The 17,109-nt window shown below is 43.8% G+C and overlaps 2 protein-coding genes across 8 annotated transcripts in view; one reads left to right on the top strand and one right to left on the bottom strand.

Moving 5' to 3' along the window:
* Positions 1-3,569, bottom strand: part of RNF19A (ring finger protein 19A, RBR E3 ubiquitin protein ligase) — a 58,207-nt gene extending 54,638 nt beyond the window's left edge. The window contains exons 1-2 of one of the 5 annotated variants that reach the window (XM_086892075.1): positions 3,317-3,569; positions 273-427 (exon numbers count right to left, since the gene is read on the bottom strand). The gene's annotated coding sequence lies outside the window, so the exon portion shown is untranslated. Of the gene's footprint in view, positions 1-272; positions 428-2,428; positions 2,936-3,316 lie in introns of those variants that run through there. The other 4 variants (XM_086892006.1, XM_023920707.2, XM_086892334.1 and 1 more) reach the window with 4 other exon arrangements.
* LOC111924501 (uncharacterized) lies at positions 2,978-12,355 on the top strand. Of its 3 annotated transcripts, XR_015288089.1 has the most exons (4): positions 2,978-3,318; positions 4,403-4,488; positions 10,901-10,988; positions 11,988-12,355. XR_015288089.1 is itself a non-coding variant. In XM_086893262.1 (3 exons), the coding sequence occupies exons 1-3, from the start codon at positions 3,051-3,053 to the stop codon at positions 6,835-6,837; spliced, it is 510 nt and encodes a 169-aa protein (XP_086749388.1). In that variant the 5' UTR covers positions 2,978-3,050; the 3' UTR covers positions 6,838-6,954. The 3 variants fall into 3 exon arrangements, 2 of the variants coding, with proteins under 2 accessions (XP_086749388.1, XP_086749468.1); XM_086893262.1 differs by lacking the exons at positions 10,901-10,988; positions 11,988-12,355 and adding an exon at positions 6,682-6,954; XM_086893342.1 differs by lacking the exons at positions 10,901-10,988; positions 11,988-12,355 and adding an exon at positions 6,431-6,558 and having other exon boundaries at positions 2,982-3,318.
* Positions 12,356-17,109: the final 4,754 nt, after the last annotated feature.

Raw genomic sequence — 17,109 nt, 5'->3', positions numbered from 1 at the left:
TACATTTTTCCTTACAGATGATTTAATTGATGATTTTAAATACAAACTACTTGAAATGAACTAAAATAAACAAGAATAGAACTTTCACTTCAGAGACTCAGAAATAAAAGAAAGTCTCCTCTTGTGGAAAATAGAAGCATAAAAAAAACTGCCAAACTGTTTTAAGAGGTACTGATACAGCTTCTTCCATATTATTCCTACTGGGAAAAAAATGGTACATTGCACCACTAATAAAAACAATCAGTTCCCTAAGACTTGATGTAACTTTTTACCTTCTTGGTAGAAGTCTACTTCCAGGTGCAATTCACATGCCTTTAGCAGTAAGATCCAACACCAGTCCCAGTGTCTTGAAGCTGTATTAGGTACACTGGTTCATTCAGCTACACATCTTCCATCCGTTAACACAGAAGGCACAACGGAAACAGAGCTAAGATAAACACAAGACAAAAATCTGAAATCAACTTCTTTATGGATTAGCCAGTGTTAAAATCAATACTTTTATTAATCATTCAATGAGCTTTCACTGACCCTCAGAAAGAATCAGACTGACTCACATCTCAGCTACAAACCACAAATCACAGTAAGAGTAGAACCTGAAACATGTACCCATCAACTCGTTTAATTCAGGTATTAAAATTTATTCTGCTAGGCCAGTACATGATGTTTAGGTACAATTCAGAAAACAAATCACAAAGCTAATATGGATGTCTGACCACGGCCAGAGTAAACCGACCCCATAATGGAGACCACAAGCTTGGCTAAAGGCCATCAGAGGACAGTGATATAGCTGTACTTCAGAGCTCAAAGATCTTTCTTAGTGCTTCCAAACCAAGATTCAGAAGTCCTATGAAAAGATTAAGGCAATCCTACATTGTCATCAGGGAAGAAAGGGGGGTGGTGTGTGTGTTGGGATCTTTTAAGGAATACTTTAAAAAGACTAAGCATGGATCAAAGAGGCCCAGGAAACAGGGGAGAAAACCCTACATACTGTATTAGTTAGGGAGAATCACCTACTCACTGAACAAATTCAGTCTGAAGTTCTTCTCAAGGGGAACAGTAGCTAAATGCTGTTAATTAAGAATATGGAGGGGGGGAAGCATATACCATATATTTTCCAGCACAAAAGACTCTACCTAACTGCCGAAAGAATTCAAGGGCTTATGTTCTTTCACAGCTTGATAATATTTACGTGGAACAAATTTTCCTAATGTGTCTATTAATGTTAACTGGGAATCCCATAGCTAAGTGAGTTTTAATGATTCATTTACTAATGGAGACCAGTATTTGCACACACTACGAAGGTAAACAAATACATCTGTCAAGCATCTTCTTTCCTCCTGAGCCTCAGCTAGTACAATTCATCAAAACCTGATGATTGCTCTGCATAAGGAATGTGTTATTTGTCTGATAGACTTAAGTTGAAGAGGAGAGAAGAAACCACACTTAAACTCCTTTTAGAAATGATGATCTGATGTCCACAAACTCAAAAATAGCTGACAACATAAACATAACAGCTTGAATTCAGCATTTTAAATGCTGAACTGTATAAAACACAGTTGAAACTGGCATACTTCAAGAAATATGCACACAGAAGAGTTACACATATGTAAGCCTTTTACTGAACTCGTTTTTAAGATTAGCATTATAATCATTGTGCAAAACTGAAACTTTCATTTTCTGGACAAAGAGGCTGAGTTCACACGCAATTAAAAATAAAAAAGCGCTTTCTCAGCTTTCTGAAAGCTTGAAGTACAAGCATTTAAATGTTTACAGTTAGATAAGTGCCAGATTTTGTAAACTGCTAAGTAATGTTACACAGCCATCATTTCTAAGCATTCAAGTGAATTCTGTTACCTGGGCAATTCATAATTTTACTTCAGTCTGACCTGAAACCAGAAACTTTATTTTCCAATGAATTTAATAACAACTCATAGGATACTGAAATATGGTTCTTTGACTGAAAAAAATATTAATTATTAAAAAAACACTGAAAGGGAAAATTCATTTTAAAAAATGAATCTATGTTTAGTTTTGTCTCCAGAATTAAACCCTGCAAGACGTGTTTCCCCATACTGCACTTAATAAAATAATGCCATCCCTGATGGTGGCTGAGATAAAGCACTGATCAGTACTAATGCAAACTACAGTATTTCAACAGAAACAAGATTTGTTGTGCTCCTCGTGGAGAAACACAGGCACACATGCAATAAGCAACCACAAGGGCATGAAAGCTTCAGATTTTGATTTCTCTGCTCAGCACAAACAGGATTCTACTCCTGTCCCTTTGGCATATTCCCATAACTCCATTTCACTACTACCCCTCTGGCAAAGCCCCACTTCTTTCTGTCAAGAGGCAGTACTGGAGCAGAAGGAGAAAGGCAGAAGGACGCCTTCCCTTTGCCAGCCATCACCTCTTCAGCTCACTTACATGCACGCTGGCTTTCACACAGTTTGTTACCAATTCTTCCCTATCTTTCGAACGTGCGCCTGCAGTAGCTGCTGTGTGTGTATAGCAAACTGCCAGGTGGAAAACTCCCAGCTTTGCAGAAGGATCTGTGCGAGGAAAACACTCGGCAGGACGCGGGCTATTCCCACTGCCTGTCCCCCACCGCCTTCACAGCCGAGATGCAGTATATCCCTGCAAACTCCTCCACTCCTCCGACCACCGGATCCGGGGTGGGCAACAGACCACAGAGAGGTCAACTAGAAACTCTCAGCGGGGAGGGTGCGAACGGTGCCCCCGGGGTGCGTTGGAGGCCCCGGAGCTGCTCGAGCTCCTCTCCCTGTGCCAGGTGTCCTGGTGCCCCGCAAGTTCCAGTGCCGGAGCTCCCAGGCCCCCGGCCCCTTGCCGCTGCCGGGCGGCGAAACGCGGCGCCGGCCGAGGGGCCCCCGCGGCCCACCCAGGCCGGCGGAGGGCGGCAGCTCCTCCCCGCACACCGCGTCCGCCGCGCCGGGGCCGAGCGGGACCCACCCGGGGCTCCCCGAGCCCTGGGGGCCGGCCGTGCCCCCCTCCTCCGCCACGGGCCGCTCGCCCCGCCCGGGGGGAGACAATGGACGATGACTTCACTCTCCAGCAATGTGAAGAGCAGCGGGGGACGCCGCCGACTTCCCCCCGGCCCCCAGGACGATCCCGGGCCCACTCCCCGCCGGGCTCGGGCTCCCGCCCAGAGGCGGCTCCGGCTCGGACGTTCCGCTCCACCCCTCACCCGCCGCCACGCTCAGGGCGGCGGCCGCCGGCAGAGGCCCGAGCCGGGGGACGCCGCCACCGCCGGGCCCCTCGGCGCCCCCCGCCCCGCCGCGGACCCACCCCCCATACCTGTGAGTCGGCGGGAGGAAGCGGCGCTGCTCCGCTCGCCCGAGCCCGGCGCCGCGCAGGAAGCGCCTCCCTATGTGTGTCTCTGTATGTCTGTGTGTGTGTGTGTGTGTGTGTCTGTGTGTGTGTGTGAGTGAGGAACGGAGGGGGCGGCACCGCCCGGCCGGGGCGGGGCGGGGCGACGCGGGGCCGGGACCGGGGCCGGGGCTGCCCGCGGGGGAGGCGGCGCCCGGGCCGTCGGTTTCCGCGACGCGCTGAGCTCAACGCGCACGGCGGTGCCGCCCCTCGCCCGCCCCCGGCAGGGCGGCCCCGGCGGGCGGGAGCGCTGCGGACCCCGCGGTGGAGCCGGGGGCGCCTCCCGGGGCACCCGCTCCCTGCCGCCCCCGGCGCGGTGCAGGGGACGCTCGGAGCCGGCGGGGTGGGTGCGGTGTCTCTGCCCCCGTGGCGGGGGACGCCGCAGCGCTGCCAGTTGCAGCAGCAGGAGCAGCACAAGGTACATCGTTACATGCATGTACAATTCCGTGGGCTTCCCACCCATGGAAATGGAAGAGTGCGAGGCGAAGAATGTATTATCGGGGCGTTTCGATAGGGTCGTGCTGCTGAGCGCTGATTCACTTGCCAAAATGACAAAACCCTGTTCCCGTGCTGTAAGATACAGATTTACCTTCTTTTCGCCCCCCCGCCCACTTGCCATTTGAAACAGAAGCCGCCTCAGAACTTGCCCACAAGCCCCCCGCTTTTCCTTCGTGGCGTGGCCCTGTTCTGCATTTAGCTGCGGTCAGCCCCGGGCTTCTTGGGCGCCGGCGTCCGGCAGCCGCAGCCCTGGGCTGCCTCCGGCTGACCTATATCGCTCACCCGTCCCTGAGATCGGGCTCTCCGTCTCCTTTGACTACAGACCTTCATGCCGTCTTCCACGGGATTCCCTCCCTCTGCAACCCTATCGTAGCTGCCGCCCTCTCCCACAGCTGGCTTGCTGCTCCTGACCTCCACTTCTGGCCCAATTCCAAATCTCTTCTGGCATGCTTCAGAATTCTCTGCCTACATTATTATTACATTGGGTTTAAATCGTGTGCTTTTTTTTATTCCTAGTTAATCATTCATACTGTCTCATCTCAGAATGCTGTGGAACTAGAGCTGATCCTGTGCTTATGACGAGTGGTTCTTCCGTTAAGCTGGTATGAAACCTGAAAACTTACTCTGGAAAAAGTTATTAATCACCCAGGCTGCATTTAACATGCACAAAGACGGTAAAACGAATAAAGTGTACCATGCTTTTCCTGTGGGATTTGCAATGTACCATCAGTTAAAGGCTTGCACGTATACTTACCTTTATTTATGTGCATGGTTCCATTTAAGTCAATAGGGCTACTTCCAGTACATCAAATTAAAAGTAAATACAAGTCATTCCATGGTGAGATACTTAATCTGAAATGACAGAATAGGCAGTTACAACAAACAGGGAGGGGAAGTGGAAAAATAAGGGTAACACCAATGAGATTATACTGGAATTTTGGCATGTTGTGTACAAACCACGGTAGTTCCCTCTTTGCTTGCAAAAGCCAGTGGCTAGGTGAGTTGTTCAGGCTCCAGTAGTGCAAACAGGTACTTGTCACTTACGGCGTGTAAGTGGTACAATTGTGTTCAGCTGGATAAGATATACAGAAGTTTATTACATACAGAAACTTGGGGAGTAAAATCTTGAACACTTTGTTATGTATGGGATTTGATACAGAAAAAGGGAATTAGAGAAAGGGAATTGGCTCATAAAATGAGAAGAAGACAAGAATGGAGGTGGGTGAGGGAAAGAAAATGAAGACAGAAACAAAAAGATTAGGATATAGAATAGCATGGTAGGATAGTGAACACATTTTGGAATAGCAACAGCAAACCATTTTACCAATTCAAATGTACAGCTACCAATAAAGCAAAAACCAGCCAGCAAAGCAGCACAGTAATGTATTACTTTCTAAATGTCCAGTGGGATTCAGAAAATCAGTACAAATGCTCTGAAATCTCTTGGCTAATGCTGGAGAATAGGAGAGGAACAGAGCCCAGGTGTTTTAAAATTCTGCACTGGGACATTGAGTAGTCACTGTGGTGGTGAGATGATTTCTCCTTGAAGCTGATAAGGGACAAAACAAACCTCCAGCCAGCCATCCTCTTGAGATCTTGGCAGCAGAGAGCCTGCAGCCAAGTAGGTGCTTTTCATCAGAAGTATTCGAAATAATCAATTAACAAAATACACTAAGCATAGGGAAGAAAGAAACTCTTTTCTGCACAAGCTGTACACCGAAACTGGCAGTTGTTTATTTTGGTATGACAGGCAGATACATTTGTTTTCTTGCTTGCTAGCTTATTATTATAGAACAGGATGACAAAGAGGTATTAAGGAAAAGTAGGGGCTGCTCAAACTCTTGAGTCGAGAGGAAATACCTTATGTGTGCTGCATTTGGTGAGGCGTACAAGATTTGAGAATGCAAACTAGCCTGTCTTTCCAAAACACTTTCTGAAGAACATCTACATCTACTAGAACATCTACTTTGTAGGTATTTAATTCAGTTTCTGGCAGAAAAGTACAAAGTATTACATCACAATACAAAAATACTGCCCTCTGAGCAAAGCATCTGGTATGTTCTAAGGAGGCATAAGCACACACAACATGCTGTCAAACATGGAAGGATAAAAATCATATCAACAGGAAGAGAGGTGAGCAGAAAGGGCTGAGGAAGAAAAGTGCTTTTCTTTTTGGTGGTAAGGAATGGAGAGAAGGGTTTGAGATAGACAACCTCATCTCAATTTTATATATCCTTCTCATTATCTCTGTTTATCTGGACTGCTGGCCTGAGTGTAATTTCAATATTTACATATGAAACACTGCTGTCTCATATGGTAGTGTAAAATCAGCACCTTAGGCCAGAATTTCATGTATTGGTGGTCTTCTCTTTAAACTCATATTGGAAGAGTATCAAATATGATGAGTAAATGTTTCCATGTCTCTGTTCCCACATCCGAGACTCCCTTTGAAATCTTTTATCTGAATATTCAACCATCATCTTCAACATAAAATTGGCAAAGTCAAACTCTATTTTTGTATAGGTAATTTCATGTTTCCTGCAGGTTTCTCATCATCTGGTCTCCAGCCCATCATTTTTAGGGAAAAACCTGTCCTCAGACCTTCCCCTTTTGACCCACACATTTGTGTCCTTGATCTTTCTTTCATCTTGTTCTGAAGAACACCCTTTGTTGGAAGATTCACCATGCTCCTATGTTTTCCAGCTCAACTGTCTCGCCAATTTATTTTTTTTCCTGGAAAATTTATTTTTAGCACCCATGATTTTACTGATCTGTCTTACACTGTTGCCCCACAGATGGCTGCATTTGCACAAAAAGCATTGCAGAAGATTGATGTGGCAGCAAGAACAAGTGGCATAGGGAAGGAAGAGAACTGTCTAGATCAATATTGCCACTGGAAAAAATGTAGTATGGAAATGCATTCTGACTTGCAACTAAAGAAGAAAGGATAAAAGCCTTTGGTGAATTAAAATATGATGAATTAAAATATCTGCAATACGTATGGATAACAAAACAGAAATCAGACCTGTTCCAAAATAGGAAATATTAATAAATATCACTATATAACTGATAAATATTATATATAAATACAGCTAAGAGACAAGATTGCACAGGACAGGAATAAGTGTTGAGTACATCATAAGTGTTGGGCATCAGGTTTCTGTTTGCCCATTGTGAAAGATTATTTGCCATGCACTGATTGTCATAAATTGTATTGAGTGCAGTAGATTAAAAAAAAAAATAAAATTAATACCTGTGTACCATGATGACAAGCCTAGGATAATGGATTAGTGACAAATAGACCTATCTAATAGAGATGCGATCTCACTAATCCAAGTTATAAAGTGGCAAGATACCAGTAAATAATGTGTAAGCTGAGAACTTTCCAAATTTTTTGGCATGTCATAAAACATTAAAGATGAAGGCTTCCATAGCCATTTCAAATATCTCAGAGATCTTAGAATTACATCATCTGATCTAATCAGTTTTGGTAGTAGTCAATAAAGTAAAAATAGAAAATTTATAATATATAGAACTGCAGTCCCTAGAACATGCCTATTGCAAGAAAGAAAATCTGTTTAAATAAATAAAATTTATTTAGGTTCATTTCCAGCCACTGTGACAGAATAAAAACAGGTTGAGAAATCTGAGAGCCTGAGTCCAAAAAGTGCTCCTAAACACATGCAAGATGTCATTCAATATACAAGACTCCAAAAATCTGAAAAAGACTGCTATATGAGCTTAAAATTTCTCAAATGCCTAAAACTCTACTCCTAGATGAGTATTTAAGCTCTAGAGGAAAGGAGTTGCAGCATGCAAAAGTGATACCTGTATATTTTCTTGGAGTTAGCCATTTTTAAAGCCCAGTTGGCTATCACTGTCAATATCCTCAGGGAACTTCAATTTGTTAGAAAAATAAACGAAAGTCAAGAGTTATACTGCAAAAAGCAGCAGACTATGATTTCTGTTGCACAACACTGTTTCCATTCTAGTCTCCTGAGCTTTCGTCCTCTTTTAGTCAGAACAGCCTGAAATTTTTGTTTTTCTGGGTTCAGAAGTTATGTGCTTATTCTCTGCCCAAAGGTGAAATTGTTTCTGGAAAGCTTGAGCAAGAATATTTTTGCTGGTTTAAGTGTGAGAACAGCGGGATGGCGGGGAGGGGGGAATGTTGCATAAAGGTAAAAATGCTTCAGGGTTTTCTAAAGAACTTTTTCACCATGATGAAGATATGTGAAGAGATGAAAGTCGTGGTGGAAGTAATCCTGCTCAGGGAGGACCTATACTTTTTCTAAAATTGGTCTCAAGTGTGTCCTTCGAGCAGCATATGCACTCCATCTTAGTCAGAGCCAGGGAGCATTTACACTTGACCTTCCCACAGAGGAAGGGCAAGTTTCTGCTCTATCTGTCCCTTCTGAGTATTTTTGTAGTGACACACTGACTGTACCCCCAAGTCCTGCCCCATTACTGCCTAATTCTTCAGGGTGTGGCTCATCTCCAGTGTATCCACAGGTTTCCTCACGAATGAACTGGGACTGGGGAGGCTGGTGAGGAAGGGGCTCAGTGCCCACAGGGACCGCACTTCAGTGCACACCATGGGCACGCTCTGCTGTTGGTGGTACGGGATCTCCAAATGCGTTGCAGCAGGCTTTTGTGGCCTTCTCTCTCTGCATGTCCTCATGCCACAGTTAAGCATCACAGGCATTTAAAAATATAAACCACCTATGTGACAACGAGGGGCCTCTATCAGCTGTCTTGTGGGACGTGCAGAAGCAGAGTGTTTCTCCTCAAGAGCACATCCCAATGTCTGCTAACCTGCCTCAAGCCATGGCTAGGTCAGTGGACCTGAAGACAGCATGTGTTTGCAGCCAGGGATAGCAGAAGGAAAGGATTATGGGCAGGCATGGCATGACACAGCCCATCATCACATGCTCTCACGTGCAGTCATGCCAGATGTTACATGTCCATCATGAGCACACATCGGACAAAGACAGTGAGCAAGACGTCCTTCTCGGCTGGAGGGGGAGTGTACAACCTCTGACCCTCCTGTGGCCACAAAACCATCCTGTCAGGGGGCAGCACAGGCCAGGGACTCCCCATGGTGGCAGGGCCTATTCCACCATTCCAGCCCTAAATCAGGCAGCTGGAGGGCACTGGGGCAGCTCCAGCCCTGGGAGCCCCAGCCCTGGGTATTGGGCACCTCCCTGGGGACAGGCTGAGGCCAGACTGGGACGTGAACCCACAGTTGTGCCTGGCACATTAAGACCCATTGTTAGGACGGGCTGATGGCTCCAGAGGGCTGAAATGGGGTCCTGAGTCATGGGCAGGCACCTCAGGGTCCCAACACATCCTTATGGAGAGAATCCATATGGCTTTGCCTCTGGCTGACTTCAAGAAGAGCTCACAGAAGCAGAGCTCTTTCCAGGAGCATTGCTGTGAGCAGTTGGATTGGTGGATGAAAAGGACAGAGGTGGTGAGGAGTGTTCGCCTTCAGCCCCTGCTTAGGGAACACATTTTCTCATACAATAGCTGTGAGAGCCATCAGCAAGCAGCAGTAGGACATAGGGCCTCTGTGCAGAGAGCTTTTCAGAAGTGTGTCATCCCTCCTGGCCTCACCAGGGCAGATGAGCCACAGGAGAGAGTCACTTGCTCTGTGTGGGGAGCTGCAAATACAGCTCTGCCAGATTGTCTGGCAATTCCCACTTTCAGTAAAACATTCTGCAGCCCCAGCCACTGCCAAGGGCAGAGGACAGGAGCAGAGCACTCCGATGCAGCCTGGTTCTCCCCAGCTTCGACAGGTGAATCTTACAACTACACTGCTCTCCTCTATGCATTGAGGCTAGCACTGGCATGGCCATTTTGCCATGAGCATCGTGACTGTGCCTTCCTTCCTGCCAACATCACTGGCAAGTTTGTTGTTTACTGTGACTGCTCTCAGCATGACCCTCATAAAGCAGCAATTCTGGCCTTTACCTCTTTCCCAGAAGTCTCCTCTGTTGTCTCTGTTTCTTCAGGCTAGCCAGAGAAAGGCCTTCCAGAAGTGTAAAACTCTTGCTTCCTTGAATAAAGCTGACTCCAGACACAAGGTAGTAATAACAGCAATTTCCTGTGGTCAGGAGCACCCTATTCCAATGCTCTCTCCAACAGTTTCCAAGACTTCAAGCCTCTTTTGCATCACACAGAAAGGGTAGTGACTGCAGTGCTGTGAGTTTACCCAGGAATGGTACATAATAAAATCTTTGACAGAGAGCCCTAAATACTACCTAAATTCATGGTAGGCAGCGTACCAGGACATGCCTAGATTGACCATAATGCAATGTGACCAGAAGAGAACTGCTGGTCTCAAATGTCCTTTCTTCATGCAAAGAAGTACCTGAAACATCCAAAGAAGAGTCCCACCGTGTACCCAAGAGTATTGTCCAAACACTTCTTGAACTCTGTGAGGCTTGGTGCTGTGACCATTTCCCTGGGAAGCCTGGTCCAGTGCCCAACCATCCTCTGTGTGAAGAACCTTTTTATAATATCCAACCTATACCTCCCCTGACACAACTTCAGGCCATTCCCTTGAGTCTTTTCACTGGGACCAGAGAGAAGAGATCGGTGTCTGCCCCTCCTCCTCCCCTCATGAGGAAGCTGAAACTGCAATGAGGTCTCCCTTCAGTGTCCTCTTCTCCAGCCTGAACAGAACAAGTGACCTCAGCTGCTCCTCATATGGTTTGCCCTCAAGGCCCTACATGGTGGTCTTTATGTGCATTTGCATTGATGTCAAAGTGAGGAAAATGCTGTGGTGTGTTTTCTTCTCCCTGCTGTCCAACAAGGTCCCCAGGGGCCGCTACTCCATCCAGCTTCACCTCTGCCATGCTACAAGTGGAGTGCTACAGCTTTTGCATTGTGCTTCTCCTCAAAAAGAAAATAGAATTTATTTAAAATATATATAACTATATACTATATATAATAATATAAATGTTTGAGGCCATAATTGTGAATTATGAACTAGCATTTTTATTTTTATTCTAGAATTTGCTTACTGTCCCAAAGTAATCAAGTCAGGAATCAGAAGATTTGGCTTCTCTAAGAATTGTGTCTGCTTCAAGTCCTACAGGAGGTACTGTGTGTGTTGGTATTGCTTCCTTTTTTCCCTTTTTTTACTCCTTGGTTTGTCTTCACAGGGTTGTTTCCCTTGATTCCTTTCTATTTCTGCATCAGACCAACTAAACACATGATACCTAAGACTACACTCACTGTGCCCCCCTGCTCCATCCCCTGCACTCAGTTCTGTCCAAGATATACAGACAGAGAGTTCCTCTTAGCCAAGGGTAATGAGTCTCAAAGTCTGGATGATTAGAAGGAAGGGTTAGGGTTTTGCCTGCCTTTTGGGAGATCATTTTCAGATACCATTCCTAATCATGCACTCTAGTACAAGACCTGCAGAAGTGAGTCCTCCCTGGAGACTGCAGTGCTATTCTTTGCTTTATGGAAGGTGTTTCTGCCCTCCATTTATCCCTAAAGGGTTAGAACTGATATTTGGTACTGAATTTTGTTTAATTTTTTTTATTTTTGTTTCAAATTTTGATAAAATTTAACCACTGAGATAGTCCAGGTTTCTGCTTGAAGCAACAAAAGGGTAGCCATAATACTCAGTGGGCAGTCTCTCTGATGTTGTGGAGTTTATCTATAATGCAGGGGGTGTAGATGTATTTGAGCCAATTCTACTTCTTGGGTTCAGCTGGCTGTGCAAGTGTGGAGCTTGGTGAAGGACAACAGTTCACCAGCATTTCAGGCTCTGCTTGATTTTTTTTTTTATTTTTTCCCCTTCACTTCCCCAGGAAATACTGAGGTTATGAGATTTTGTACAAAATTATTCCCTGCAATGGTAACTAGTAACACACATCTGTGCTTATCTGGAGGTCTCTCTGCAATGCCCAGGCTGTGTGTTTTAGGTTTAGGTCATCCCCATTCACCACTTACTTGTCTGTCAGGTCTGGGCCATGAAATATAGAAGGTAAAGTTATTGATCACTGAAATTATTATACTCAGATACTTAGATGACATATCCAAAAGGTTGGATAAGTTTATGATCAATAAGAAATTCATCTAACTACAGAGCTGAAGAAGACAACAAGCAAATGATGCAATCTACTAAGCTCTGACCAGGGAAGACGATGCACCTCCACAAATGTATTTAGTCTTCATAGGAGAGTGGTTCCTCTGAAGCCTCTGGTGTTGCCTGCTGCTGGAGACAGGGCTCAGTGGAGTAATTACTTTAGTCATGAAGACAGATACTCCAATGACATCAGTGGAAATCCTTTTCATGGTGCTGAATTACAGCTTAAGAGCAGCAATCTCATGACACACTCCTCCTGATTCCGCACCTGCGTTGTGACAACTGTATTGCTTGGTTACATGAAAACAATATCACTGCCTAAGGGGAAGACAAAATGACAATAAATTTATTTTTATGAGATCTTTGGATTCTTTGCCATCTCCTGTTTGCTTTCTGTATTTTTTTTCCTTTTCCTTTTTGCAGGATTCTGTATTTATGGGGACATTACTTTTCACTGCTTGCAATTTTCCAATTGCTCTGATGTGATTGCTTTCCCATTTGCAATTTCTTTGTATGTGCTGCTAAAATTTAGAAACCAGTGTCACCATTCAGATTTTTCTAGGTTGCAACTGACAAGAGTGAAATGCCTCCCCATCCCAAAAGTGAGTTTCATGTCGTTATCAAAGGTTTGGAGGGATACCTCTTATTTAAGTTTTGCTGACAAAAATGATAAAAAATCTCACATACTGGTTTCATATCATCTGTTATAAGTATATGTCAAGACTAATTTTTAAATATTTTTTTACTTAGCATGGTAAGAGAAAACTTGGAGCCTGACCACCTGCAATTAGGGCATGAAGGGTGTACCATAGTGTTCTGAAGAGTGGAGATCTTTAAACAGTTTATATTCTGACACTGAAGACATAGGTTATTGTAAACATTTTAGGCAGGTCGTTTTTGTGTGACATACTGTAGCCTCATGTGAACTAGTCTCTGAAGAAGCTGTATGAATCACCTTCTGGCTTCATCTGTCTTTCTTCTTTCAGTGTCGAGAAAGCACAGATTATGATCTTGGTTTAACCTTACCATTTGAATAGTTAAGGTTAGGTAAGGCTAAGATTAATTCTGTCTTCAAATTAGCCAAGTATCTGAAAAGATATAAAGTGTTCCTTTTTTCCTTCCTCCATAGCATTACTAAAAATCCATGTGGTGATTCTTGCAGAATTATTTGATATAATAAATGCTCATACTTAAAGTGCTATGATTAATCAGTGATGATAATTTACATAGTTTAATTTGCAAATAGACTCTTATCCCATTTCTCAGACCCTTAAACCAGTTTTTCCCCAGCTGGAGGATTCTGTCAGCCAAATCACAACAGACAACTGGAGGGAAGCAGTGAGGGAATCTCTTTGCAAGGATTTTTTTTTTTTTTTTTCCTGTGCAGAGATGTCAGCTATCTGGTTGGTAGTTTTCATTCCTCTTTACTCTATATGAAACCTTGATTTAGTGCTTCTGCAGTACCAGAGATGTGTAAGGGTCAAGCCACAGGACTTGTACAGCCAGGTCCCTCAGCCATTGAGAGTGCCCCATGTGGGCTTAAAGTATGTCAGGACTAAGGGAGGGTTCGAATAAATAAAATGAGAAAGTACAAGATCATAGGTTTTTGCACCATACTGAATGGTCATTTCATGCTTTTCATAGAATCACCCCCAATACTGATAGGTTAGGAAGAGTCCAGAGGGGAGAGAGTTAACATCCTCTCAGTGCTGGGCCCATGATGGCCTGCTTTCTTTTTGTCTAACTGCTAAGCAAAATACAAGTTGCATAAATAGAAACACTGAATGTAGACTGCAGGAGATTATTTTAGCACTGTATGAAGACATGATGCCAGTGAATCTGTAATTTGAATATATATTTTTGCTGCAAGATCTAGCGTTCTCTTTTACACATAGACACATAACAAGAGCAATGAGGCTGTCAGTTCTGGCCATCTCAATAGTGTTGCAAAATTCTGAAGAAGATGGCAAAACACTGCATTCAGTTGAGAAATCAATTTAAGCAGAACACTTAGAGAAAATAGAAATTGTTATCTATAGAAAAGGGAAGTTAAGGGCAAGTGGAACTTCACTAAAGTATGCTCTGTGTTGGAGAAAATAGAGAAGTTCTATGCCACAAATGTAGTTGAGCTTAATCAAGTTGAGCAATTAAACTTGTTGAGCTAGTTTAATTGCAAGAAAAATAACCAAATATATCTAAATATTAAGTTTCCTGAAACTGAAATGGATACTGGCAGAATATAAGGTACTTATATACCAATGTTAAAGAAATAGTCACAACAGTTTGCATATAGAATTAAGTAACAGGGCAACAAGAATAATGTTTTAACAGGAATTAGGCAAATCTTTGGGTGTACAAACTGACTAGTGCTCGTATTGATAAAGCAGGTATTGATAAAGACAAGCATTTAGATGTATCTTCTGGAATTTTCCTTTTCAAAGTTTCTTCCTATTGCCTATGGATAGCTTCACATTATAATGTTTCCATAGGCAATTTTTTTTTTTTAATCCATAAATAAAACTGATCATTGGTATATATCTAATCCTAGTGTCATTCTCTTTAGCCAGGTAAATGAAAGGCAGTTTGAAAATAGTTACATAGAAGAAAACTCTTTCCTTCCCTTCTTTCATATGCAAAGATAGGCTTGGAGGAGAGTGTTGATGACTTTTACTTTCCTTTGGGAAATATGGCAAGCTTTTCCAACTGGCTTGGCCAGAGTTTGCTGGAGCACAGCCCTGCCATGCACTCCTAGTTCTCTTCAGCTTGCTCTCTTCCCCAACTCTTACGTACCTTCCAATTTAATGAGATTATTTTCCCTTGGTATTTTTCAGGTTTTTCCTGTCCCTTCCTGTTTTTCAGTGGAGTAATCACGCTTACTAATATCTTACGCAAAAGGCCAAGGCTTCAGTACAGCATTGGAAACACTGCATGCTGTGGACTTTCATTTGCCTCTTGTGTGTATCTGCCTTTAAACTATTAATAGGAAAAATTCAGGAAAAAAACACCATAATTTAGCACATATAATACTCTACTAAATATTTTTCCTGACAAAACTAAAGATGATGTCTCAGTGTCAGTGCACAGAGAAATAGTGAGACCAAAAACTGTCTAGAAATTTCCTACTGTGACCTATGGAGAGCTGCCTGGTGGTCCCCACAGACTTGTGTTGCTGGCTCCTCATCTTTTCCAGCTGCTAGCTTCTAGTAAAAGCAGGGAGGAAAAGGTATTCCACAGAAGTAATGAATACAGCTGCCCCAGGGGTATTATGTGAAAGTGTATCAGAGAAAAGATGATCTCCACAACCCTGGAAGCAGGGGAGACAGAATTTGCAAGACAGGCTGTTGACCAGCAATCTACCATATGGAAAAGTCGGACATTTGAGTGGACTTTTATATACTAGTTTGATTAACCTCTTTCTAGTCATTCTTTTCCATCATCTTCCTCTCTACAATTACAATACACTATTCTAAAGTACTTCTCCAAATCTAGATCCCTGGAATCTACATGTAGAATAGTAACCTTAGCTCCTGAGGCTAAGGATCTTATCCCATTACCCTGACAATGCATGCTTTTTTAATAGTCCTACTCTTAATCTAATTACTCCTCCAGTCCAGTTTGAAATTTTCTCAGTCAATGTAGAATTCAAACAGAACTGTAGGCTGTATGAATAAGCCTAGCCAAACGGGAATTTGTTCTGACTAAAGGTCAGGTTTGGCCTCTGAAGAAATGTGCAGTAATGAGTGTTTGGTTCCCTTGAAAATTGCAATAGTATGGAAATGTCACAAGAATACATGTATCTTTATTTAAAGAACTGGGGTTTTTTCCCCCTCTGGGTTGTTTAAAGCCACATGACTGAGGTATTTTACAGTGCAGCTGTTACAGATGACTATGACATAATGTCCTTTCCAATGAAAGGGAGGCATGGAAAATAAGAGATATTCAGGTAAGAGAAAAATCTATTGAAACTGTGCTTAGGGCCTGTCATTTACGTTTTCCAGAAGAAGATTTTGGTCAATCCTGCCTTAACCCCGAAGTGACTGTGCTGCAGGCTGAAGAGCTGAGACATTCAGCCTGCCTCCACACACAGGCCTCTGAGGGGCTGCCTGGGGCTCTGCCTCCTGATACTCCCCTCACCTCTCAGCACTGAAGCCAGGGAGAGCCCCTTTCATACTACAGACTCTTTCCTGCTATTCTATGCCTACACTAGTTGGTGTCCCATACCAAATTCAAGGTCCTATTTAATGAATTCTCTCCATAGCTGTCTTCAGAAATAGTGACTCCAGCATGTCCTTAGGGTTACAAGAGATTTGTTTTAGCTAAAGTAAAAGAGAAGAGAGACTCAAGTACCTACTACTGATAAGCAAATAGCTTTTATTCCAAAGGAAAACATGATGTGAAAAAGTATGCCTGAGACAGAGGATTGCAGAGGCATTCCAGTGGATGTCCACACCCAGAATGGCATTTACTGTACCCTTTTGACAATTACCACCTCTGGTATAACCAGGGCTGCTAAGCTGATGCAGAGCTGGCTTTCCCACCACAGAGGGTGCCAGGGTGGTTAAATGTACCACTGAAGGGGCAATGTCCTTCTGATGCATCACTGGAGCAGTGCTGTGGGCAGCCTCAGCCTCCTGTCAATGCTGCTCTTTCACCCCAGTGTCATTCTCTCTCCAGAGCACAAGCCAAACTTCTCACTGTTCCTGAGCAGCAGATGTTTATGATGCCAGTCCAAATGCTGGCTAACGTGAGCAGGTCCTATGAAACAGTCCTAGAAGGACATGGAGGGCACCTTACTGCAGTTACACCTTCCCCTTGTAGATGGCTGAGTAAAGAGGAATCATTTGGAAAGGAAATGAAAGCAGCAGATGGATTGCCAGGGAGAGATGTGGGGTCAGAGAGGGAGAGGTGGTGGTATATTATATCCTAGACAGAATGCAATTGAAACTGCTGGGAGGGAGCATGCTCCTGGCACATTGCTCTCTTCCTCTACAGCGTGGTTGTGTGGGTGCAGCAGGAGTCAGGGAACAGCTCTGCTTATTGTGTGACTATTTGTTATTTCAGCCCACTGCAGACTCAGGGTAGAATTACCTAAACACTCAATACTCACATTTTGAAATATTCT

The sequence above is a fragment of the Cyanistes caeruleus genome, chromosome 1, assembly GCF_971803275.1.
Source record: "Cyanistes caeruleus chromosome 1, bCyaCae1.hap1.1, whole genome shotgun sequence".
In the NCBI taxonomy this organism is placed as follows: Eukaryota; Metazoa; Chordata; class Aves; order Passeriformes; family Paridae; genus Cyanistes; species Cyanistes caeruleus.
This window is presented reverse-complemented; position numbering and strand designations above follow the sequence as displayed.

What these genes read in the sequence shown, in the direction of transcription:
- LOC111924501 (XM_086893262.1), top strand. Translation starts at nt 3,051, where the DNA reads ATGGACGATGACTTCACTCTCCAGCAATGTGAAGAGCAGCGGGGGACG. An exon ending in CGGACCCACCCCCCATACCT is followed by an intron (nt 3,319 to 4,402) that starts GTGAGTCGGCGG and finishes TTTTATTCCTAG; the next exon opens with TTAATCATTCATACTGTCTC. An exon ending in GTGGTTCTTCCGTTAAGCTG is followed by an intron (nt 4,489 to 6,681) that starts GTATGAAACCTG and finishes GTTGCCCCACAG; the next exon opens with ATGGCTGCATTTGCACAAAA.